This window comes from Corapipo altera, unplaced genomic scaffold, assembly GCF_003945725.1.
Source record: "Corapipo altera isolate COAL_440 unplaced genomic scaffold, ASM394572v1 0, whole genome shotgun sequence".
Taxonomy (NCBI): Eukaryota; Metazoa; Chordata; class Aves; order Passeriformes; family Pipridae; genus Corapipo; species Corapipo altera.
This window is the reverse complement of record NW_020884872.1, coordinates 39,052,945-39,075,297: the sequence shown is the minus strand read 5'-3', so window position 1 is coordinate 39,075,297 and position 22,353 is coordinate 39,052,945. Positions and strand designations below refer to the sequence as shown.

Below are 22,353 nucleotides of genomic sequence, written 5' to 3'. Positions count from 1 at the left end.
TATTTGACAGTGGTTGCCCTTTGCCAAGTTCAGTTATGTTAAAGGATCACAATTCAGATTTGAATCATCTATCCCAGCTTTCTGGGAATTGAGAGAAACCCATTTAATGGCTGCAGTCCCAAAATTCAGCTATACTTAAAAACTGTAATGCAAGAAATAGTGGAATATTTCATTGAAACATCCCAGCGTAAGTGTTGGAGTATCAGCCTGTCCTCTGAAAGATATAAAACTTTAGTAGTAAATGAACAGCAGTGCAACCAGGTGGAAGAAAGGTGCTTTTGAATTTTTAAAGCACTATCTCCATCTGATGTTTAGGTCTTCAAGCACCTCTGTCTTAAGAAAACCAACTAGTGGTAGTTGCCTGAGGGGGTTGGACATGATTTGGTCAAGAACTGGAGAGGTGCTGGAGTCTCCATTCTCACAGGTACTCAAAACTCAGCTGGACTCTGAACACTGGAGGTTGAGCAGTCACACTCTTAAGGCCCTTCCAGCAGATGTGCATCTGTGATCCCTGGGGTGGTCATCATGCTGCACAGTGGCCATTTACCCCATGCATGCAGATGTGATACTCTATATTAAGCCATGTCAACCAAAACATTCCTTTCACCGTGTTATTGAGCAAGGTTTTAAATTACTGCTGTTTCTGTACCCTAGGTGAAAACTGTGCACTGCAAAGCTGGTGATACTGTTGGAGAAGGAGATCTGCTGGTGGAACTGGAATGAAAGGTTGCCTCCATGCTGTTGAATTAACTAAGCCTTTATTATTTTCATCCATAAAGTAACATTAAGGCAGTTCAACACAGAAAATGGACAGTACTACGTGCAAGATTTTATGCAGGCATATTTACTGTATCAGTGGTTAAGACAGCAAACACAGATGTTAAATCTTGGCAATGGATCCCAGATTTTTACTTTCAGAAATACTTGTACATAACCTTTGTAATGCTTTGATTTTTCAGGATCAAATAAAATCAATAAAATACCATTTCTGCTTTAAAACAGGAAAAGCCTCTTTAAAAAAAAAAAAAAAGAAAACACAACAAAAGCTCAAATCTGATTTGTCTTCTCCACAGTAATGTCCCTGGTTTGAGGCCCCAGCCAGGCTGCACAGAATTATTGGCAAGAATGAAAAATTAACCACTGAGTAAACTGAGCAGTTCTCCTACACTCTGTTTAAGTGCTGCACAAGTATCACCAATGGCTTAAATTCTGATCAGCTTTATTGTAATATTTTGAATGCTTTGTATAGACTAGATTTAAATTACAGGTTAGAGGCTTTATTTTGCTAGTGCAGACTTTTGCTGTGTGTTTTCATTTAAAGTTTAAGGGATTTGTCTTTTATTCAAACTCCATACTCAATTTTGCCACTCCCTTTAATCTTCTTTATACTGATTACTGCATGCAAGTCTTAAAAGAACGAGGTGGCACTGTCCTCAGATCCCTTCAGCCACCCCAAGGTATTGCTAGAGGCATGTACTGTCCCTCAGACCAGGCCTCCTCCTGAATTCTTACAGGAAAGGGAGACCAACTCCCCGATCTTTTGTTGTGCAGAGGCTTTTACTAAAGGCTGTGTGAAAAACGAGGACTGTTCATAACACAAGACTGTATCATGCTGGAAAAGCTGTGTATCCAGTATGGGAAACCAGAGAGGGCCTGGAGAGGAGGAATATTTAAGAGCCTTGAACAGAAGTAAAAGGGCTGGTGACTTGGGCAAGGAGTATTTTCTCCTCCTCACTCAGGAATTCCATGCCCCACAGGATGATGTAGATACCGGAACTGCACTGGGTCCAAAATGTTAGTTTGTGATTAACAGAGGCTCCTTCTTCCATCCTGTGCCCTAGCTTGGTAAGTCAGCAGCCGCAGCCCACTGGATGCAGATGTACCTCCGCAGTCCCTGTGTTCTGCAGCATCATCCGGTCCCTGTGGTCCTGCCTAGGATTCTGCTACTGCCCGCTGCTGGGCCAGGACACTGGCTACTCCTGCCTTTGGGCTCACCTCCCACAGCTGTTCTTTCTACATACCTCTAAGTCACCCTTCCTGCTGTGCCTTGACCACTGCCACAAAGAGGACCTGCCCTGCTCTCATTTTCTTGCCTAAGAAGTATAGAGTAATGCCACTTCCTAGAAAGCAGCCCACTGGCCAGAGACACCTGGGCCCTTTACCAAAAGGTGAAGGATGAAAACAGTCTGTGGCAGGGCTGGTGACTCATGTTCAACCAGAAAAGTTCATGATTCTGCTTGAAACTTCTGACTGAAGAGGAATTTTTCATGTTACTGAGATGCTGCTAACTACATCATGCAGCCAAGGGACAGGGATCTGCTTAGTGAATTAGTTTACAAAATACATCAGTATGAGGAAGGAGAGTGTTTGGGTAATACCTGTCTTCCAGGAAAATTAATGCTGTTAAAGTTGGAGAAACTGAGGCAGACAGTTTGCAGATCTCCCTAGAAATCTCCTTACTGCCATCCTGGCCCTCCCTAAAGGAGCACAGTTCAGCTTCTGCAGGTTGCCCTAAACAAAAAAGTAGTGTAAAGAGATACAAGTATTCTACTTTTGAATTACTTAATTTGCTTACTCCAGCAACATAAAAGCTTTCTGTCTGTTTTTCTAGATGAGATGCAGCAGTGCCTACTACTGCTGAAGTTTAGGCTGATTCCTTACCCTGGATCCCTGGTCTGATTCTCTACTGTGGATCTCCTCCGGCCATGACAGGACTACTGGCAGTGAAGCAAAAGTACAATGTTGTTCCTAATGGTGTCATAAGTGCAGTTAATTGTACTTTGGCTCACTGCATGGCATACATTCCCTGCTCCCATCCCTTTGGCAGCTTTGTATACTGTACAATCTATTTGTACCAAACCGTGCAGTTGAAGGAAAATATAAGGCACAGGAGTGTAACAACAGAAAGCCACAATTTTCCCAGATTGTACAGAAACCAGCACAGTTGGTTGGGTCAGGGGGGCAACAGTCTTCTTTACATATTTTTTTCCCCAATTTAAATGTTGCAATAATCACAATACAGGTAGTTTGGACATTTTTATATTGTATATAAAAATCTTTCCCCCAATAGAAAGCTCAGTTTGCATATGGTTGCAAATTCTGCATTAAAGTGCTTGGCAAAAAGTCACCTTGACAGTAAGTGCTCACAACAGCTTCAGTGTAAGTTTGCTTTTCCTGGTCCCCAACTTCACTCACCCCTCCTAAGCCCCCCCAAATCCTACAGTCACTCATTGAACTGAAGTGGAACCTAAAGTGCTTAGAATGTTAAATTAAAAATACAATTTAAAATATAATTTTCTTATAATATCTTAGTATTTTTTTCACAGTACCTTGTGAAACTAAACATTATTTAAAAATATACCTTTCCAGTTCAAAAAAACCACACTGCAATGCAGAGTAAGAATAATCTTTAAATTTTCTCTATTTCTTCAGCAAGTTCCTATTTGTCTAGAAGCACAGAGTATCTTCAGTAACCTACTAAATACCATTACAAGTCAACATTCAGCGCGAGTTGTGCTTTACTTTGCAGACATGACTTTTAAATCAGTTTCAGCTATTAGTGCAACAGTATCATCATTATTCCATCCACCTTGGAGAACTACACATGAAATTTTGTCAATTCAGGTAAAAACCCCATAAAATTAGTCTGTTCCTCTGCCTTTCACTGACCTCCATTATGCACCAAGGCAAAGGGGGAAATTGAGGAAATAATTAGACCCCAGACCGGGTATGCATATACACAATTTTTACCCCTCATGAAAACCCAGTTCTTTGCAGCAGGTTAGTGGGGGTGAGGAGGACACTTGACTACCTGGGGAGGGAGTCTCCAACTCTGGGCTTACAGGACTTCAACTCTAGCACCAAGGGTCCTGGGTTGGGAAGGTTACAAGAGATTCTGCATTTTAATAAAAAGGTATTACAGCTTTCCTGGAAAGGTTACTGATCAACACGTGCTTAGTACTATGTCTTCGGCCAGGCTGCGTTACCTCCCATTTCTATTCTCGGCTTTCGCGTAGGACGTAGGAGAGGCCGTGTTTCCCTGTGGAGTCGTAACTGTCATAGTAGGGAAGCCCCACCCACTCGGGTGGGTATGTGGCTGTGCTGTACACGAAGCACTCCAGGATGCCCTCGGCACCGCCCTTCCCTTCCCACTCCACCACCTCGATTCTCATCAGGGTACGCTGGTACATGTCTGGGCAGCCTTCAAACTCATCCAGGAACTGCAGCATCTGGTCATCAACTGAGTAGATCTCCCCAGCAACATGGTGGCCCGTCCCTGGGATGTTCAGCATGTAAGGAATGTTGTATTTTCCTGCAATCACCAGCGGGTACTTCTCCACCGTGCGGCCCCTTCCTTGGAATTTTGCTAGCCCCTTGGCTGTGTTGATCATGTGCTTGTAGTTGGGCTGGCCCTTCTTAAGTGTGCCGTAGACAAAGACACGAGCCATCGTACCTGCAAAAGCAGCTGAAAGACAAAGGCATCTGTTACCATGTGGCTGCCCTAGAGAACCACACCCACACCACAGCACCTTGGACATGCAAGGCTGTTTGGACATGTGCAAAAGCCTAGGTCTTTGTAGTCCTACATCACATTTAAGTATCATACTAAATTCAAGTATCTTGAAAATTTTCAGATAGAAAATGCATCAGTGCAAAACACACCAGGACAAAGTCAACCTTTTGTAGTTCTTTGCCATAACCAAATTACATCCCATGGTTTCTCTAAGGAATCCCCAACGTCAGCCAACGCATTCCTGTGCCTCAGGAAAACCTCTCAACCCTTTTTAATTTTTCTCTTTCCCACCACTTTGTGAGCTGTGCTGCAGCAAGTGTGTGGTGCCGTGCTCAGTGACACCCCAAAAGCAAATGTAACCTGGTGTTGAGTTATCTCATGGACATGCTGATGGATTTGCAATAACCCCAGCTCCAAGGTCTCACATGCTGACTGACCAACCAATGCAGAACAGCAAGCTGTGAGTGCCAGGGAGGGAAGTGGGGTGGCCTGTGACAACTACATCCTGAGCAAGCAGGGGCTGTCTGAAAGGTGCCATTGAAGTTTGTCCTGCTCCTTCAGGGGAGGGGAATGCTGATGGCTGTAAATATGAGGTGATTTGCAGAACTGGTCATGTGGTATTTTAGCCCTAATGAAACGGGAAGCTATGGCTGCTGGCACGAAGACCAGGTAAGGCCGTGCTCCTCTTGTCCCCAGACAGACACTTGAAAGTGCTAAAGCACCTCAGGTCTGCACACATGCTAAACCTTTCTTGGAAACAGACCCTGCATGACCATTTGTTTTATTTGTGAGCATGAAACACTCAAAATTGGTTTAAATGGGATAAAAGACTGACTTTGGGGGGGGAAGGTACCTCCATCATTCCTGTGTTACTGTTCACACTGTTTATCTCCTATTGTTTCTGTAAGGCAGAAGCAGTTCTTGCACTGTGATGTTTTTCCACATTTTACCCTTGGTCGCTGACTGGGGAGTGCCTGCCTCATCCACAGTTGTCTAGTTGGGCCAGACATCCAACACCCAAGGAGCATGTGCAGCTCCTCTTGGGAAGAGGGCATTAAACAGTGTATTTCAAGTTTGAAAAATCTTTAAAAACAGACTGGAAGTAGAAATGCAATCTGTTCTCTGCTATTTATTCTTATTTTAGTAAACTGTTAGGTCAGTTATCCAAAAGGGTGCATTGCTGACCAAGAGCAGTGTCATTTAAAATCCTAAGTAGCAAAGCAATTTCCCCCTTGGTGAAGTAAACAGTTTTTCTCTCTATCAAAGTACAGTTTTCCAAGCAAAAACTGTGCCTTTATTTACTGACAAACTGCTTCCACATGGGAAAAAGAACATACTGATTTTTCCCCCCCTGTATTTTATCAGATATAATTCAGAGTAATTTATCCTTCATGACATAAATGAGTTTTTTTTGGATGCAGCTCATTCCCTCACAATAAGAAGAGCATTAATATTCAGTCAGCCCAAGTCTCTTTTATAAGAAAAATCATTACCTTTTAGACTGTGTTTTGAATAACAAACACAGATCCTTCAGGAAGAAACTTGTCCCAGTGGGGATTGAGAAAGGATCAGAGTTAAGCACTGAAACATGCAATTAATTCCCATTAGGGGATTAGGGCACTCGTGTTCACTTTGAATCAGAAAAATGAATCGTGAATTAAATTGTTCACAACCAAGAGGTTACTTGTCAGAGTTAATAAGTTAAAAAATAAAAAGGGAAACCTAAAACGCACATAAAAAGCTCTATAGTGAGTGGTGCATCTGTAAGAAAAAGATATGCTTCATTTCCATTAAACAAAAGCCCTGTCCCTACTGTACAGCTGGAGATAAGCTTCCGAAAAGTTTGCAGGGAAGAGTGTTACCACTCCTAAACCAGTAAAAACTAAGTACCCGTTTCTGATGGCGCAGCAGTTGGCTGCTCAGAAACATCACCCCTTTGAATGAACACACCCATTCATCCTCAGGCAGGGTCCACAAAATTCAACAGCAAAAAAGAACTTGCTAACCCAAGTTTGGACAAGTGTTTCCGATTTAGCGTTTGAGTAGATGGATTTAGCAGGCAGTACAAATGGAGATGGAGTGGGAAGTTGAATTTTCAGCCACAGTTTGTGTAGAGCCTTGAGGCTGATGTACTCATGGAGCTATGGCTTCATGGGCAGGTGGCCACTGAGCTCCCCATGGCACCACTGTGGTCCACAGTGGCCCTGTTGCTCACATTGCATGGGTTGGGAACAATGACTTCTCCTATTAAAAAAAAACCCCAACAACAAAGCCAAGCCCAGTCCTCCAGCTGAGGAGTTATTGGTAATAACATTTTCTAAATGCCACTCCATATAAATAAGACATATACAATTTTATGCACAATAAATCTCATCTCCCGTGTGCCGTGTGTTGCGCTGCAGAAAGGCTGCAGATGTATTAGCATCATTTGAAGCACTTGCATATCATGGGCTTTCACAACATTTTTAGCCACCTTGTGGCCAGAGAGCACAGAGCAGAGTTGTATTTGAGGGTCATTTCACAGGCTTCCACTAAGCAGCTGAAAAGAGTTATAGACAGCATCCCCTTGCTGAATCACCAACAAGAAGTTGCCTTTTCTCACTTAATCCAGTTTGACACTTCTTACCTGCACTAAACCACCTGAGAGGAAAAGAAAACCCACCAAAAACCAAACAACCCCCCCCCCCCCCCCCAAACTTTATACTAAGTACTAGCTGCCAGGACTAAACAAATCCATTCAGAAGGTACTTTCATGAAATATTCATGCAAGAATCATTAAAATTTAATGGCATGGGGAAACACGAGTAAAATTTGTATGTCATCTTGGCAAACTATTTCTTTTAGCTATGAAAGACAACCTGCCAAATTACTTATGGGATCAGTTACTAGTTGCTTCATAAGATAAGATGCAAAGATCAGAAAATAAAGTAACTACTTCAGGATCATACAGGTAGATGTTGCTGGGTAAAACCAGAAGAGGCTCATAACCAGTTGCAGCCAGCAGCCCAGGCTGCCACTTGGCATTAGCACTGGTAGGACTGCAGCTCTGTATCCACATCTATCCTCTCCTACCAATGGAGTTTTGGGTCAGGGCTTTAGTTTTCCCTCTCAGGCCCAACAGTTCCAGCATGGTGAGAGAGGGGTGGGTGGCAATGTGGCCAGTCACTGGCTCAGTCAACATGTACCCACTGCAACCAGGGCCTTTGCTCACAGGTTGTGCCCAAAGCAAGAACTTGCTTCCTAAGTAGCAGGAGCAGCTTCAGCAAAAAATCACCTTTTCACCACGATTCAGACAACTACAGGATCCTACCAGCTTCTTTGAAAAATAAAGTAAGAAATAGTGTGTGTGTTATGCCGGCTCCAGGGCTGTTTGCAATCATGGTAGCAGTGGGTTAGGGAAAAAAAGTTTCAAGAAAATAAAACTCCACTCAGAAAGTATCCATTTCTCTCACCCCATACAGTAACATTATTTTCCCTTGAGAAAAATTCTCCACATTGGCTCTGTGACCAGATATAGTTACACATTAATTCTTCAGAAGTTTCTTAAAAACTGTAGGAAACAGGTGAAAAAACAAAATGCCTTGAACTTTAAACTTGAGCCCAGTCTGTTTGAATGAAGCGAGTTTTAAGGTCACTCTTCACTCAATGCTAACTTTCAAGAAGGACTAACATGCCAGAGAGGACTCCTGGGACTGCATCCTGTTAGTCCTTTGATGCTTTCATTTTGTTGCTTGCTATTTTCTTTATAGCACAGACAAGGGCTTCCTGCCCGGGCCGACCCCTTCCCAACATTGCTGAATACCTCGGAAAAAGTTTATGGCAAGACACCTTTCTTACATTAACCACAGAGGCACCAGTGAAACGATGGTTCCTTTGAAATCAAGAGGTTATGGTCTCCTCACAGCGGTCATCCGCTCAGAAACTGTGAGGTGCTGGTTTGTGAAAACAAACAGGAATATCAGAGTAACCAGTGCCACACTGGATGCTACCGGGCACTACCTGAAGCGCCACTTAACCTACTTTGCAGATTCTTTTCATTTGTTCCTTGGATAGTTCACATCCCCAAACCAACAAATATGCCTGCGCTTAAGCTAGAGTATCTTTGAGTATCTGCTAGGAGGCAGAGTGAGGATGCCTGCCCTCTGGACAAGCATCAATCACAGCACTGCTCATGTGCCTTGCACCCATTTGGCATCAAAGCAAACATTTGCCTTTTGTCTGTTTCAAGTCACTTTCAACTGTACTGCATAGAAAAAACTTCACTAGATTAATTTTTACTACTAACAGAAAGAGTTTCATTCCCAAAGTGACTGTGAGAAGGTCTCAAAGTGACAATCCGATAAAACCAGCACATGCAAAAAGATGATGGAGATGCAATGCAGAAACAAAATGGACACAACGTTAGACTGATTAACAGACTAAATTTCCAGAGAGTGCAGAGACATGAGGGGATTGCCGGCAAATCAGAGGACAAGAAAAGGAGGATGAAAAAACGGAAAGTCAATGGATGTGGACAAATTGAGTTGAGGAGGGAAAAAAAGTTGACACCTCAAGAGAATATTATATTAGTATTACTAATACTAGTACTGTTTTGTCCTTATATTAAGTAATGTTGTATGAGCCTCAGCAAAGCCTTGCGACCTCAATGCAGAAACCTGTGGACTACAGAAGTAGTTAGAAAGAGCTCAGGGCAGAGCACCGGGTCCAGGACTGTTTTATTGGGTCAAAGACTGAATCAATAGGAGCTTAAATAGGAGCTGATGAGACAGGGCACAATCACCTACCAACATGAGGAAAGCTTTTATAGAAGAAGCAATTGATTCTCCATGTACACAAACACACAGTAAGCCAAAATTTTTGCATGGAATAATTAATATGGATAGCTTTCTAATTGTAAGGACAGGGCATAAGAACAATCTTAACACGCGACCCTAAAAAGGTCTGATCACCCACTGCCCTCTATCAGAGGGTGGTCCACAACAGATACTTCACCACCACAGTGCAAGAACAGGGCAAGGCAACACCGATGCATTTCCAGACTTGGTTCCAGGCCCTTCCCAAGCCAGAAGTGACAAGTGTTGTGGTGTGTAAAGGCCTTTTCCTTCTGTGAGCTCACGTGACTGTTTTTGTGTCAGCAGTGGCAGCAGCACAGTAGGCAAACTCCTGCTGTGACTCCACGTGGGTGCATGAGGCACAAATCACTTTGGGGTCTTTCCCTGATGCCTGCTTGCTTCACCTTCCTCCAACTCAGGGTCTCCGTGTACCTCCTCAGTGCCACCAGATACTTTTTCAGTGTTTGCTCTCTTCTAGGCTGACAAGACCGCATGTATTTAACCAAACAAAAAGTGCTCTTTACTAGTTCTTCTATGGTTTTTTGACATAGGGAAACCAGAATTGAAATATTTGAGAATGGATAAACCATGGATTTATACACAGATATAAACCATGTCTCTTGCTTTGCTCACACTCCTTTCCCCTAATGCCTTTTTCAGTGCTGTTGAGCAGCAGACTGATGTTTCAGAAGAACAAAGAGATACCTCAAGCATCTTATTCTTGAGTGGCAACAGGGGTGTGAAGTGAAAATCAGTAAACAGTGTTGAAGCCTTAAAAACTGGAACTCTTGAAAATATGTTCAAACTATCATGGATGCTACAGTTCACCTTGCCTTAGGGAAAGGCAGCAGACTAGGTGGCTTCTGAAAATCCCACTCAAGCAGGTGGGTCCTTATCATGCAGTTTTAAGTACACGACAATTAATTTAAATGATATATGTAGAAATATCTCGTCTTTGCACCTTTAGCATAGGTACTTAAACTGTTATATCTACACAAAGGAAAAAAACAACAAACAACCTATAAGAATGGAGCATTAGCTGTAAACGCCAGTTGCTGTTACAGGAAAAAGTAGAAAAACAACTTTTGATAGGGCAGCCCTGCTACGCCACCATGAATTTGAAGTGGTTTCCATCATTGAGATGCAGAACATAGCCCAGAGTTTCAAACCACCAACATCCTGAAACTGAGGACACAGCCTGCAGCTTGGATGGTTTCCCTGCAAGGTCAGCACATTAATTTACATGCCAATACCCAGAGCAGTCAGTTCACTGTTTTGGACCGAGAAGAGCATCCCAGTCTGTGAAACACGGCAAACACTTTTGAGTACCTAAGCATTTTTTTACACTGAAAGGATGGTGAGAGAGAGAACGGGAAGACAAAAAAAGATGGGGTCTTGTGTAGGATCGTGAGGTGCCTTTCCACAAGGGAAATGAGGGAACAGCTGCACAATGATGCTCTTTGAGGGGATAGGTGCCCAGGTCATGGCACAGCACTGTCCCTTGGGAGTGCGACTAAGCCTGGAAGGGAGATGTCAAATAAAACCCCCCATTGCTGAGCAAAAGCAGCCTCCTACACACAGGGGCCTGTGGCTCTGGAAGCCATCTTATGCCTTTGCTCTGGCTCCTTGGAGGTGCCAAGGCACAGGGCTGCAGGTGAGACTCGGCAGCACTGCGAGTGCCCGGTGGTGCCTCTTGGGCCTCACCATGTGGCTGACTGGGAGGGCCAGCAGCTGGACATCCCAAAAAAATAGCAGAGGCCACTCCAGCCAGTGGCTCCACAGGCGGTAGCAGGATGTCTCCCCGGCATGAGTCAAGGTGCCAGAGTCTTGGAGCACCATGCGGAGAGGTCACTGCAACATGATGCTTCTCAAACCTCACTAAAAACCAAATGAAATTGCAGATGTTCAGGCAACAAAATCTGCTCCACTAAATGAGCCAAACAGAAAAATCCAGGTATAAATCTGGGAACAGCAACACATTACACTGGAGCATTTCTCCTCCAGAAACTACTACCTACCCCAGCATGGACTAGCTACTGAAACACAAACCTTTGACCAATACGGCGGAAATGAAACATCATGAAACCCCAAGGACTGGTTTTTTCAACCCATGATTCCCTAGGAAACTACAGGCTCCTTTAAGGGTCAAAAAAAGGTAATTCATATACACACACAAGGAGTTTCTACACAGAGCCATGCTTTGCTTGTAAAGTGTTAGTGGCCCATGGAAAAGAAGAGAGGAAAGTTAAAACCAGCTGTACTGGAGGAACTACCAGATCTAAATGCAAACACTATTTTAAATATTCCACCAGAAGGGGTAGGTACAGATACTGTGGGGTAATGGCCAAGCACATTAGCCCTGAAGCAGGGTTATACAAATTTTGTGAGATTCAGAAGGGGTAGTAGACAATAAAGTATATCTATACTCCCAGAAGATATACTAACATTAATGCTTTTTTATTTGTATGCATGCCACTAGGCAGCAATGGAAGGAGAGGCCCTTCCTGACATTTAGAGGACCAAAGTTACTGAAGGTGCACAAAAGGAAAAGTGAATTTTTTTTTTTTTTTTAAAGGAAGAAGGCTTATATCATCCTATCAGTCCATGAATCAAATTTTTGAAAAGCATAATGTTTAACATGTGACACACTGGTAACAAAATAAATCAGCTGAATGGGCTGCCCAGGGAGCTGGTGGAGTCACCATCCCTGGAGGTATTTAAAAGATGTGTAGCTGTGGTGCTACACATGGTTTAGTGTTGGACTTGACAGTGCTGGGTTAACAACTGGACTCCATGATCTTAAAGGTCTTTTGCAAACTAAATGATTTTGTGATTCTCTTCTAATTCACTACAGTTGTTTTATTTGCCTTACTAATAAAATGTATATCCAAGTCTTACATGGATAAATTATGTTTTACGTAATAAAAAGTTTTTTTTAAAGTGAATTTCAGCTTGCATCTTAATGCAAGTAAAAAATAAAAATCCAATCCATATCTCAGCAACAAATCCCTTCCACCATTTTCTAATATAATAAAAGGTTAGAAAATACAAACCAAAACAGAACACCAATTCAAAACTACAAAGGACCATGAACAGATGTATATAATTACTTCAGTCCCACCGAGGCATATCACTTCTGCTTAGAAATTAGTACCAAGTTTACTACAGAACAAATAAAAAGTCACATAGAGAACTAATGAGTTAGTTTAACTGTCCTGGTCTTGATTTTTGCTCTTCAAGAAAGACTTGCAAATCCTGCAATGAAATCTGAAACATACCTCCCCTCCTTTATCAACAGAGAAAGCACCCTTATCTCAAAGTAAATATATTTACTGGCCTCCTATCTTCTACCCAAAAGAAACAAATACATATTCTGGGGGCATATCCAAAAAAGCCTGAAATTGCACTCAGCAAGGCACTGGAGTAATTGCTTTCAAATCCAGAAAACATACTGAACAAAATTCTCAAATATCCTTCTGCTTGGTAGCGTCAAAGATAAGAAGAGAAGAAATCTCCAATTTATATGTGGAATTAAATGTTACTTTCAGGTAAAAAGTGCTTTGGTCTCTGATGCAGCAAGAGGTTCTATAGTCTAATGTAAAATTTAACACAGGTCTGTATTTACTGAAGAAGGAGAAAAACCAGCAACACAAGCCCTTAAATCTTCTCCTGGAGCCATGAGAGTCTCACAAGAATTACGGGCGGAAATAATTCCCTATCTCTACATAGATATATTCTTGCAGTTGCAAATAAAGCTATTTTGGTTTTACGATGGCACGCAGAATTTACTCTAATTCAAGTTCTCCTTAGCAGTGTCCAGGATGCCTGGAAGGAAGTTTTAATGAAAGACATCTTAAACTAGGGCTCAGGCTGTAAGAGAAAGACATTAGATAATAATCATCTGAATTATACAGACATTTATATGAGCCACATTTAAAAAAAAATTACATAAACAAACCAGTTTTATACATGCTCTGCGGCCTCTTTTCAGTGACCTTTGAGAAAGAATTTCTGTTACTAACTTAATAAAGGAAGAAGAACAGAATTAAGTACTGGAAGTAAATGAGAAGGGGAATAACATGCAATGCGGTTCTGAATGCAAAAAAGCCAGGCCAGTGTCATTGAACAACCTGCTTGGCCAAGAATAACACAATGGATTTGAGCCCTTATTTAATATGCAGTGAAAATATCTCCAGACCAAGTCATAGAGAAGAACTGTCTACAAACAAGAAGTTAGTTAAGGGAGGATTTTAAGGGACTATATTAAAATACAATGTAATAAGCACACACAGAAGTTACCAGTCATATTCCTCAGGAATCAATGTCTTTTTATTTATTAGTGGTCTTGCTACAGCTAGTAGTTGTGTGCCTACCACATCTGTGCGTGATGCATCCAGAGGAGTCATTGGTTCATGCTGCAGACATATTAGATAGCCTATGAACTGTGTAATTAAAATAAGATGGCTTTTAATGATATAAAGTGCAAAAACATATGCTTGGGGACCACAGACAAGAACTTCTGGGGACTCATCATTTGAAGGCAATAAAAGAATCGGAATTTCTCAAGCTGGAAGGGATGCCTAAGTATCTTGGAGTCCAATTCCCCACTCCCCATTGGACTACCCAAAATGAACCCATATAACATAGAGCATTGTCCAGATGCTCCTTGAACTCTGTCAGGCCTAGTGCCATGACCATTTCCCTAGGGACCCTGTTCCAGTGACTGACCACCCTCTCAGTGAAAAACCTTTTCCTAATTTCCAATCTAAACTTGCACTGATGCAGCTTCATTCCATTTCTTCGTGTCCTATTACTGGTCACCAGAGAGGAGACCAGCACCTCTGCCTCCACAGCCTCTCTTGAGGAAGCTGCAGACTGCTATGAGGTCTCCCCTCAGCCTTCTCCAAGCTGAACAAGCCAAGTGGCCTCAGTCACTTCTTGTAAGTCTTGCTCTCGAGGCCTTTCATCACCTTGGTCGCCCTGCTCTGGACACACTCAAATAGCGTTTTGAAGGATTTTACTTCTACAAACCACGTGGTTTCCATCTGTAATACGTTTCTGCTTCATGATAGCATGCAGAATATCTGAAAAGGAACTTTTCTTTTTAAATAAAAATAGCATTCTAGAGACTTAAGTCTTTCAAATTACTGTGGGTGCACATCAGAGGAAACTCACATATCTTAAAGCATTTAAGTGTCTAGAAGAGCATCCAACTACACCTATCCCTCAATCTAGACTTTGTGTTGAGAAAAGAGGCATGAATTAGGCAATGTTACAGTATAAAATGTCCCGAATGCCTCAAGCTACATCTTAAGATGTAGCCAATCTAGAACTGTAACAGCTCCCAAGCAAAGGTGATTAAGCCTCAAGTATAAATTAGCATAACCTCTGACTAGCTGCCCACAACAGCAGCCTTGCACTCCCCAAGCATGGGGCACAATTAAGAGAAAGGAGCACAGCTAAACTGGCTACGTTATTTGTCAACAAAGCAGACCAAAGCCAATGCACAGATCTCAGCATGGAAAGCGTAACTGCCATGTCCCTGTCTATACCAGGGGACGTGAGGCACAAACGACAAGGGATCACTATATTCATGCTGCTTCAGGGGTTGTTGTGGAAATGAGGACACAATTCATACCTGCTGCAATGGGCTTCATTTTATTGGGATCCCGCCCCTCCAAGTAGGTCCCAAATATCCAGTAGTAGGTAGAGTATCCTCCAATTCACTCATTACTTTTTCCAATTTCAGTGTCAGTGAACAGGACAAGTATGACAGGAACAACAAGTCCTAAGACTTCTCTGTCTTTCTAAGTGAAAAGTTTCTTCTTGCATTGCGATCCACGGACATTTTCAAAACACACCTCTCGGCACAATCTGATATATAATACAAAACCAACAGCTCTTCTTGTCAGCAACTTTCCTCCTACTAAAGTAAATTTACAAGCACCACTTAAAATTTATTTTTATGCCACAACTAAAGAGAACAGTCTCCAGTAAATACCATGGAGAAGTCAGCACCATGCTTTTAATAACAGACTGCTTCCACTGAAGTGTCTTGGCTCATAGCAAATATGGCCTGGGAGTTTCAAGGGGTTTCAAGAGAGTGAACACTGGTACACCCTCATATCAAATGCATTTGACAATGAAAAGCTGAAATAAGAAGGGATGATTTTACAGATTAAACAAATACTGTATTTTTGGACTTAAAATGATGCTACCTGAAAATATTAAACATTATTCACACAATGTTGAAAATTCACAAAACATTATTAAACAACTGCTTAGCCCAACTTGCTCATAGAAAGTTACCTTTCAGCTCTTAAACAAATCAATCATTGCCCTCCCAGTGCCACTCCCCCCAGCCAAGTACTGTGCAGTACAGCAGGTTTGGGTAATTCCCAATCCCCAAATACAGGAATAATGTTATTATTCTGAACATCATTTCTCCCAGATTTGATAGTATCTAGGGACATTTGGAAATCTCAGTTAATTTCACTTCTGCATTCTTTAAGCAAACACTTACTTAGTGATGCTAATTAACTGAAAAAAATTTAAATAATATAATTAGAGAACCAGATATAAATCAAGAAACAGTATATTACTTAAAACATATGAAGAAGAGAAACCATATAACATTTTAATTTTGCCTTTTTGATATGGCTTAAAAAGATAGGTAAAGATCAAGTAACTTCTGACTTTCAGCAAATGAACATTTCTTTCAAAATAGATAACTCAAATTATTGTCAAATTACAAACCTTCACTAGCTCACCATTTACCCCATGATAACTATCAATTAATAAAGGCATGCTTCTGAATACATAATGCATTACATTTTTTACTTTCAACACCTGGTGTCACCAGAATAACGCTGTATATTTCTAAAACACTCTGCAATGGTGTGTGTGCTTTGATTTTAGGGCAGTAATACTTCAAAGGAAGTAGAACCACAGCAAATTATGGGAAGCGATGCACATAGATTATTTTTCTAGCTAACTGATACATTATCAGTTAATTGACCACGGCAGGTCATTTTAAAAATGAGGTTCAAGGTATCTAAAAGCCTTCATCCTTTAGTCCAGGTCAAAAAAGGTCTGAACAAAGTAAAAATTTTGCTGTATTTCAATATTTTGAGCAAGCTGAATCCTAAACCTGTTTTGCAAAAGGGCTCTAACTGCTACACCAGAAATTTGCGAACTGCAGTCAATTTTTATAGGGGTTAATTACCACCTTTCTGTCCAGTCTAGACCTGTATTAATTGGTTATTATTATGGTTCCACTGAGAATAGATAGACGGGAGTGATTTTGATTGATTATTGCTTGGAGTTCCTTGGATCCCCAAGATCGAAATAAAAAATATCAAAGAAGATTTAATTAATCTCAGTCTCTCCTTCTTTCTACTCTATCAGCAAGATACAGCTGATAAGGAATTGACAAATTAATGGAAAATGCAAAGACTCAGAACTGGTGACCCTGTATTTTTTTTATGAGAAAGTATATGCATTTGCTCTAATCTTTAGATAATGGGTATAAGAGAATGAAAACTTTCTCAGCTTTTCATGCTTATTCCAAAACCCAAATGGAGTTATAACAGGCAGTTTGATCAACTGGTATAAGATTTAAGTTGTGCTACGTTTGTTGGTGGTTTTTTTTTTTAATTAATATAGCTTTTCAAATAAATTAGTGAAAGAATCCTGAACTTTTGAAAAGTCATAAGCTTGTTATACACGGAAGATACAAAATACTGTATGATAACAAACAAAAGCAATATTTTAAAATCAAAAGGTTTGGAAGTCTCTATTTTGGCAGAAAATTCTGTTTCAGAATACAGAGGAAGATGCAATCTAGGTATTTATAATTAATTTTGTAAAAACACATTCAGACTGACACTTCCCTTCCACTAATTATCCATGGGTTTCCTACAGCAGACTTGCCAAAAGTCATACTGTCTTTCAGTACTTTTCCAGTAAGGTACAGGAAGTTCCACAGGTATGAGTTTTCAGGTTCTATGCAACCATTGTGGATTTTAAAGCTGGAACAGAAAGGCTAACACTGATACAGGAACTATTTTCAGGTGAACGCGTATCTAGGATCTGTAGACAATGTTTCGAGGAGTTCCCTGTGTGCCACCAAGGCACTTACTACCTCTCAACTGATTTGTTGAGGCTAGTTTTTTGATGACACACTTTCAAATTACCTAAAAGGAAGACAGGCAAGCAAGACAACCTTGAATACTGCTATCAATTAACATAAATCCATATAAAGAAAAAACAGTCATGAAAAGCAGGAAAAGAGTTTAAGCTTGAGAAGAGGAATGATGAATCATTACGAAAAAACAGCTCTTCTCCCATATGCTTGATTTAAACAGATGTTAACATCCACAAATAATGTTTAAAAGAAACTGCCTAAGTCTGGTGGGCTAACCAAGTTAGACAAGTTTTACATGCATGTTTTATTTATTATAACAACACCACCGTTTGTTCTCTTTGGCTTCTTCGGCATTTCCAAACAACTCCCCTCCTCTCCCCCCAAACCAAAAAAACCCAAAAAACCCCTCCACACTAGTAGTTTTCTGTAAAACAAGGTGTCAATTTTCTTAGGACTACCTAGTCTTTTATCCCTTTTTTAAAAAGTAATAATAATAAACAATAAAAAAGGTCTTAAGGAACCATTTTTTCCCATTTTCTCCCAAAAGATAGAAGTATTCAGTGGTCACCGAATTACAATGTACTTACATGAACAGGAGCAGAAATACAACTAAACACAGGTCAAAAAGGTTTGTCTGGAGCTGCTCAGCAGAGTGGCCTGATGTGTCCTGCTCACCTCCTGCTCAGTGAGAGAGGCTAAGCAGCCCAAACTGCCTGGGTGAGGCTGATGAGCAAAAGAATGCCCACGCAGACCTAGGGGACACCACTTGGATGGAGACACCCACTATTTCCACTGTCAATTCCTATGGAAGAAAGAAGGGATGCAGACCTTTTAGTAATAAAACCTAATATTCAGAATGTACAAAGAGGCAGTTTACTATCTCTATAGCTGGTAAGATATGTGGATGCTGAAAAACAATCATCTGTCTTGATCCTACTAGTTATTTATACTGATCTTGATAGAACTTTTGACACTGGTGCTCATGATATTCCCACAAGCAAGCTAAAAACATGATTTAACAAGAACTGTTGGTATTTAGGTAAAAAACCCCACCAAAACTGTTTTAGAAAGGCTATTTAATATTTATCAGAAGTTTATCTCAAACTGAATACATGCAAAAAAATTTGTTACATTCATTCCAGTAGCAGGAAAATACTGGTAATGAAAATACAGACAATGTGAAAGATGCAGGTATAATTCACAACACCCAGGGCTGTGCACAAGACTAATGAGACAGTTGCAAAGCACAACTGCTGCCAGTGCAAAGTTCTAAGATTAGCTGAGAATAATCAACAGCATAAACAAAATCTGGAGAAAGATCAGCGTAACAGCAGACCTGCAGAATGAGATTTGACAGTTATAATGATCATGAACTCAACATGAGTCAACAACATGGTACTGTTGGAAAAATTATCCAAGCGTGTATATATGAACCCATCGCTAGTAAGATGTGACCATAATCCACTGCTCTGATCTGGTCCCAAACTGAGCAGAATGTCCATCTTTCAGCACTGTATGTAGAGAACCACGATCAACTGGACTGAGAGAGAACAGTAACAAGTCAAGAAACCAAAACCTATAAAAGAAAACAACAAAAATAAACAACCTAGACTGTGATCACTTATTTTAGAGAAAACAGAGTCATGCCTTTAAGAATATGAAAGCATACTGTAAGAGAAAAAGAGAGGCTATAAGCTCCTTTCCCCATCTACTTTGACAGAAGATCCAATAAGCTTAGATTCCAAAGATGGACACTTGAAAGACTAACCACTTACTGGTAAGCAGGGTGCCTAGGAAGAGCCTAGACCATCCAGGAAGGCTGGGAATCCTTCACTGCTGACTATTCTCAACAGCAAGTCAGCCAAATTTTTACCAGAAATAACACTACTGCTGCCAAACTTCCCTTTTGCCAGGGAACTGGATGAGACAATCTCCTAGCTCTCCTTTAAAAAGTAAAATGGCAGTGTGATTCATATGCTATTCATGGAAAGGAACACTAGACTCACAGAGACTATGAGAGACTGGTTCTGTGGTCCAGTCGTTAGATTCCTTCTACCTCAAGCAGAGATTTCTAGATCCCAAAGACTGTTGTTAGTCCTGAAACTGTCTATGTCTGGCTCAAAGGCAGAGCAGTGCCAGGGCAGCTGTACACCTCTGGCTGATAAAAGCACTGAAAGAAGGCAAAGCGCAAGAACAACCCTTGACTGTGCCGCCACGGCCTCAAGAATAGCTGCACAGCTCAGTTAACATTCCCTCTCTGAAGCTTCTGCTCCACACATAGAAAGCTACACACACTTCTGCCCTTCAGGTTTCCAAGACAGGCATCCTGTTTTACGTGTTGCACACAAAGGCTGCTACAAATCTGAGTCTACGGAATAACCCTTCTCCTGGTTCTATCTATTTTTGATCTCAAACACCATTTTCAGATCACAGATATGAGACCTTTTAATCCCGACTAGTTCTGAAATAATTGTTATTTAATCAAGATTTAAAAAAATATAAATAATATTTTGTTTATAGGCATATAGATTTTATCTGTTCTATTGATAGCATGCTAGTGAGATACATCACTTTGATACAGAACCATTAAAAATCTATACCCTCATGAAGTTTTCCTCCAAGCTGCCGATGTGGCAACTGTAGATAAGATACACTGCTATTTTTCTAGATGTACAGGAAAAAATCTTACACACACATTTGCTCACACACTGCATATGTGATCTCACTGGCGATTCACTGCTAAATTGTTACACATGCATATGACTGTAATCTAGAGCAATGTCACACGTTTTATTAAAAACAACAATGTAAACTAGTACATTTCTTAGACAGCTAAGTGATTGTATCGAGGTGGCTCAGAAAACATGCTACAAAACTTACATCGCAGCAGCTCTGCCCAGAGTACAGAAATAATCAGAGCAGGGATCCAAGCGGAGATGTCTAAGTAAATCTGTTCATGCTGTCAATACTGCAGAGTATTTACAGATCACAAAAGTATAAGAATACTGGGGATAAGAGATAGAAATCATCAATCTTAAAGTTGTCTGACACTGCAAATATTTCCTAACACTTTTCCTTAATTACACTCCCAAAGCATCACTGCTACTTAAAGTAAAAATCCACTTGATAATGTAGTTGGTCTGATGGATTAATGGGCTGGCATAAAGTACCACAGAGAGGTGAGGTAGATGTCAAATAAATAATCCATCCCACAATAATCTCAAAAATTAGCCCAATAGATTAATTTTTGACCTGTCTAATGTCAAACCAAGTTACCTGATCTGGCAGGGTCACGAAAGGCAAATTATCCTACAGGCAGTATCACTGGCTTCTTTCTCCTACTATCATACCTATCAGGTCCTGTGTCTGCTGCACCACTCTGCAGACCTAAATCTGGTTACAACAACACTGATGGTCAATCACAAAAAACGCCCCAAACAAAAAAAAAACCCCTAAAATAACAATCAAAGTGTTTGATGAACCTAGAATTGAAAGGTCAGTCACGGACTTCATAATTTTCTAAGTCAGTCATAAGATTTAGAGCACCAAAGAATAACTGCAATCAACAAAATTTAAAACCAAAATGGATCACCATGTCAATGAATAAACATTTCCTGCATTCACAACAAGACTGTGATAATAATAAACCTCTGCTAAAGACAGCTAAATTATGGAGCGTGATTGAGATTCCACCTAAACCAACACTAAAACATAAGTTACAGATAAGACATATAGACTACAATTTGACAAATAAAACAGATTACATCATTGGTTTGTTATACATAAATAAGGAAAAAAACTCCTAAAAGCATCATGTATGAAATTAAAGATACTTGATGCCATTCATTAACGTAGTAAACTGTCACTAAGCATACTTAATTAAAAGATATAACTACTAGCAGTAAAAGAACAGACTAGATGAGCAGATGGATTCAGATATATTTTGACCTAAATTTCTTGATTTTGACAAGATAAATAAAGGTAAATATAAACAAGAAGAGAAGGGAGAGGAATAAACAGCCAGTCAGGATATCTCATTAAGGAGGCCCATACTATAAAGATTAAAAAACACTAACAAACTCTCTTCTGTCTCTGCTCACCTCAGATATTTTGTTTCTGTTAAGCAGGTTTCCCGAAGCTTCACATAACCACATACATATGCACATTACTGAGACATTTATTATGCCTGGAACCACAATCACAAAATAAGGCCCACTGCCTCAGGACAGTTTAATCAAAAGAAATAAATCATTAACCTACAATATAATCTAAATATCTTGAATGTTAATTTTCTTTTATGCTCACTCTCTCTTGAATTTGAATCCTGTTAGAGATAACAGTTAAGAGAATAGGTTTCTATCTATAGAGTCCACAGAAGGCAGAGTCTGAGCCCTTCATATCACCTTCCCTTTGGACACTCTTTCCAACCAGACAAAGTTCCTAAGCATGTAACTTTGTGTTACTTTTCATGTTTGAAATGAGCTTCAGAAAGCTTCAATTAGATTTGGCCCGTGGCTGGTTTCATATTCTGAAAGTTTTCATGGCAGGGTTATTTGAACTACATCACAGCAAGGACTGCAGCCTTGGAGCAGGTTAGTAGTCTGATGTGTGAAACGTGTGTGTGCATGGTAAGCAACCTGCTGGGATTTATTCCCCTACGTAATTTTCAGCTAAGGCAAAATCAAGCCTGGGGCTCCACTCCATAAACTCTGTTGGAACATTCCTCTCATTCGTATAGTTTCTCTGTTATTTATACATTTTCCTAATATATAGTGCAGGCATCCCATCTAAATTTAATTTAGTTGTTCTATGCCCACATCCCAATGTAATACTTAGCAAACAGTATCTCCACAACTCACAGG

At 40.6% G+C, this 22,353-nt stretch overlaps 2 protein-coding genes across 3 annotated transcripts in view; one reads left to right on the top strand and one right to left on the bottom strand.

The window, feature by feature from the left end:
• The window catches only part of PCCA (propionyl-CoA carboxylase subunit alpha), a 298,109-nt gene extending 297,110 nt beyond the window's left edge, over positions 1 to 999 (top strand). The window contains exon 25 of the mRNA XM_027646956.1: positions 655 to 999. Coding sequence (XP_027502757.1) covers positions 655 to 723 — 69 coding nt within the window. The 3' untranslated portion in view covers positions 724 to 999. The remainder of the gene's footprint in view (positions 1 to 654) is intronic.
• The window catches only part of GGACT (gamma-glutamylamine cyclotransferase), a 29,298-nt gene continuing 7,686 nt past the window's right edge, over positions 742 to 22,353 (bottom strand). Inside the window, exons 2-3 of one of the 2 annotated variants that reach the window (XM_027644650.1) lie at positions 18,079 to 18,293; positions 742 to 4,465 (exon numbers count right to left, since the gene is read on the bottom strand). In XM_027644650.1, coding sequence (XP_027500451.1) covers positions 3,996 to 4,448 — 453 coding nt within the window. In that variant the 5' untranslated portion in view covers positions 4,449 to 4,465; positions 18,079 to 18,293 and the 3' untranslated portion in view covers positions 742 to 3,995. The remainder of the gene's footprint in view (positions 4,466 to 18,078; positions 18,294 to 22,353) is intronic. The other variant, XM_027644659.1, reaches the window with a different exon arrangement.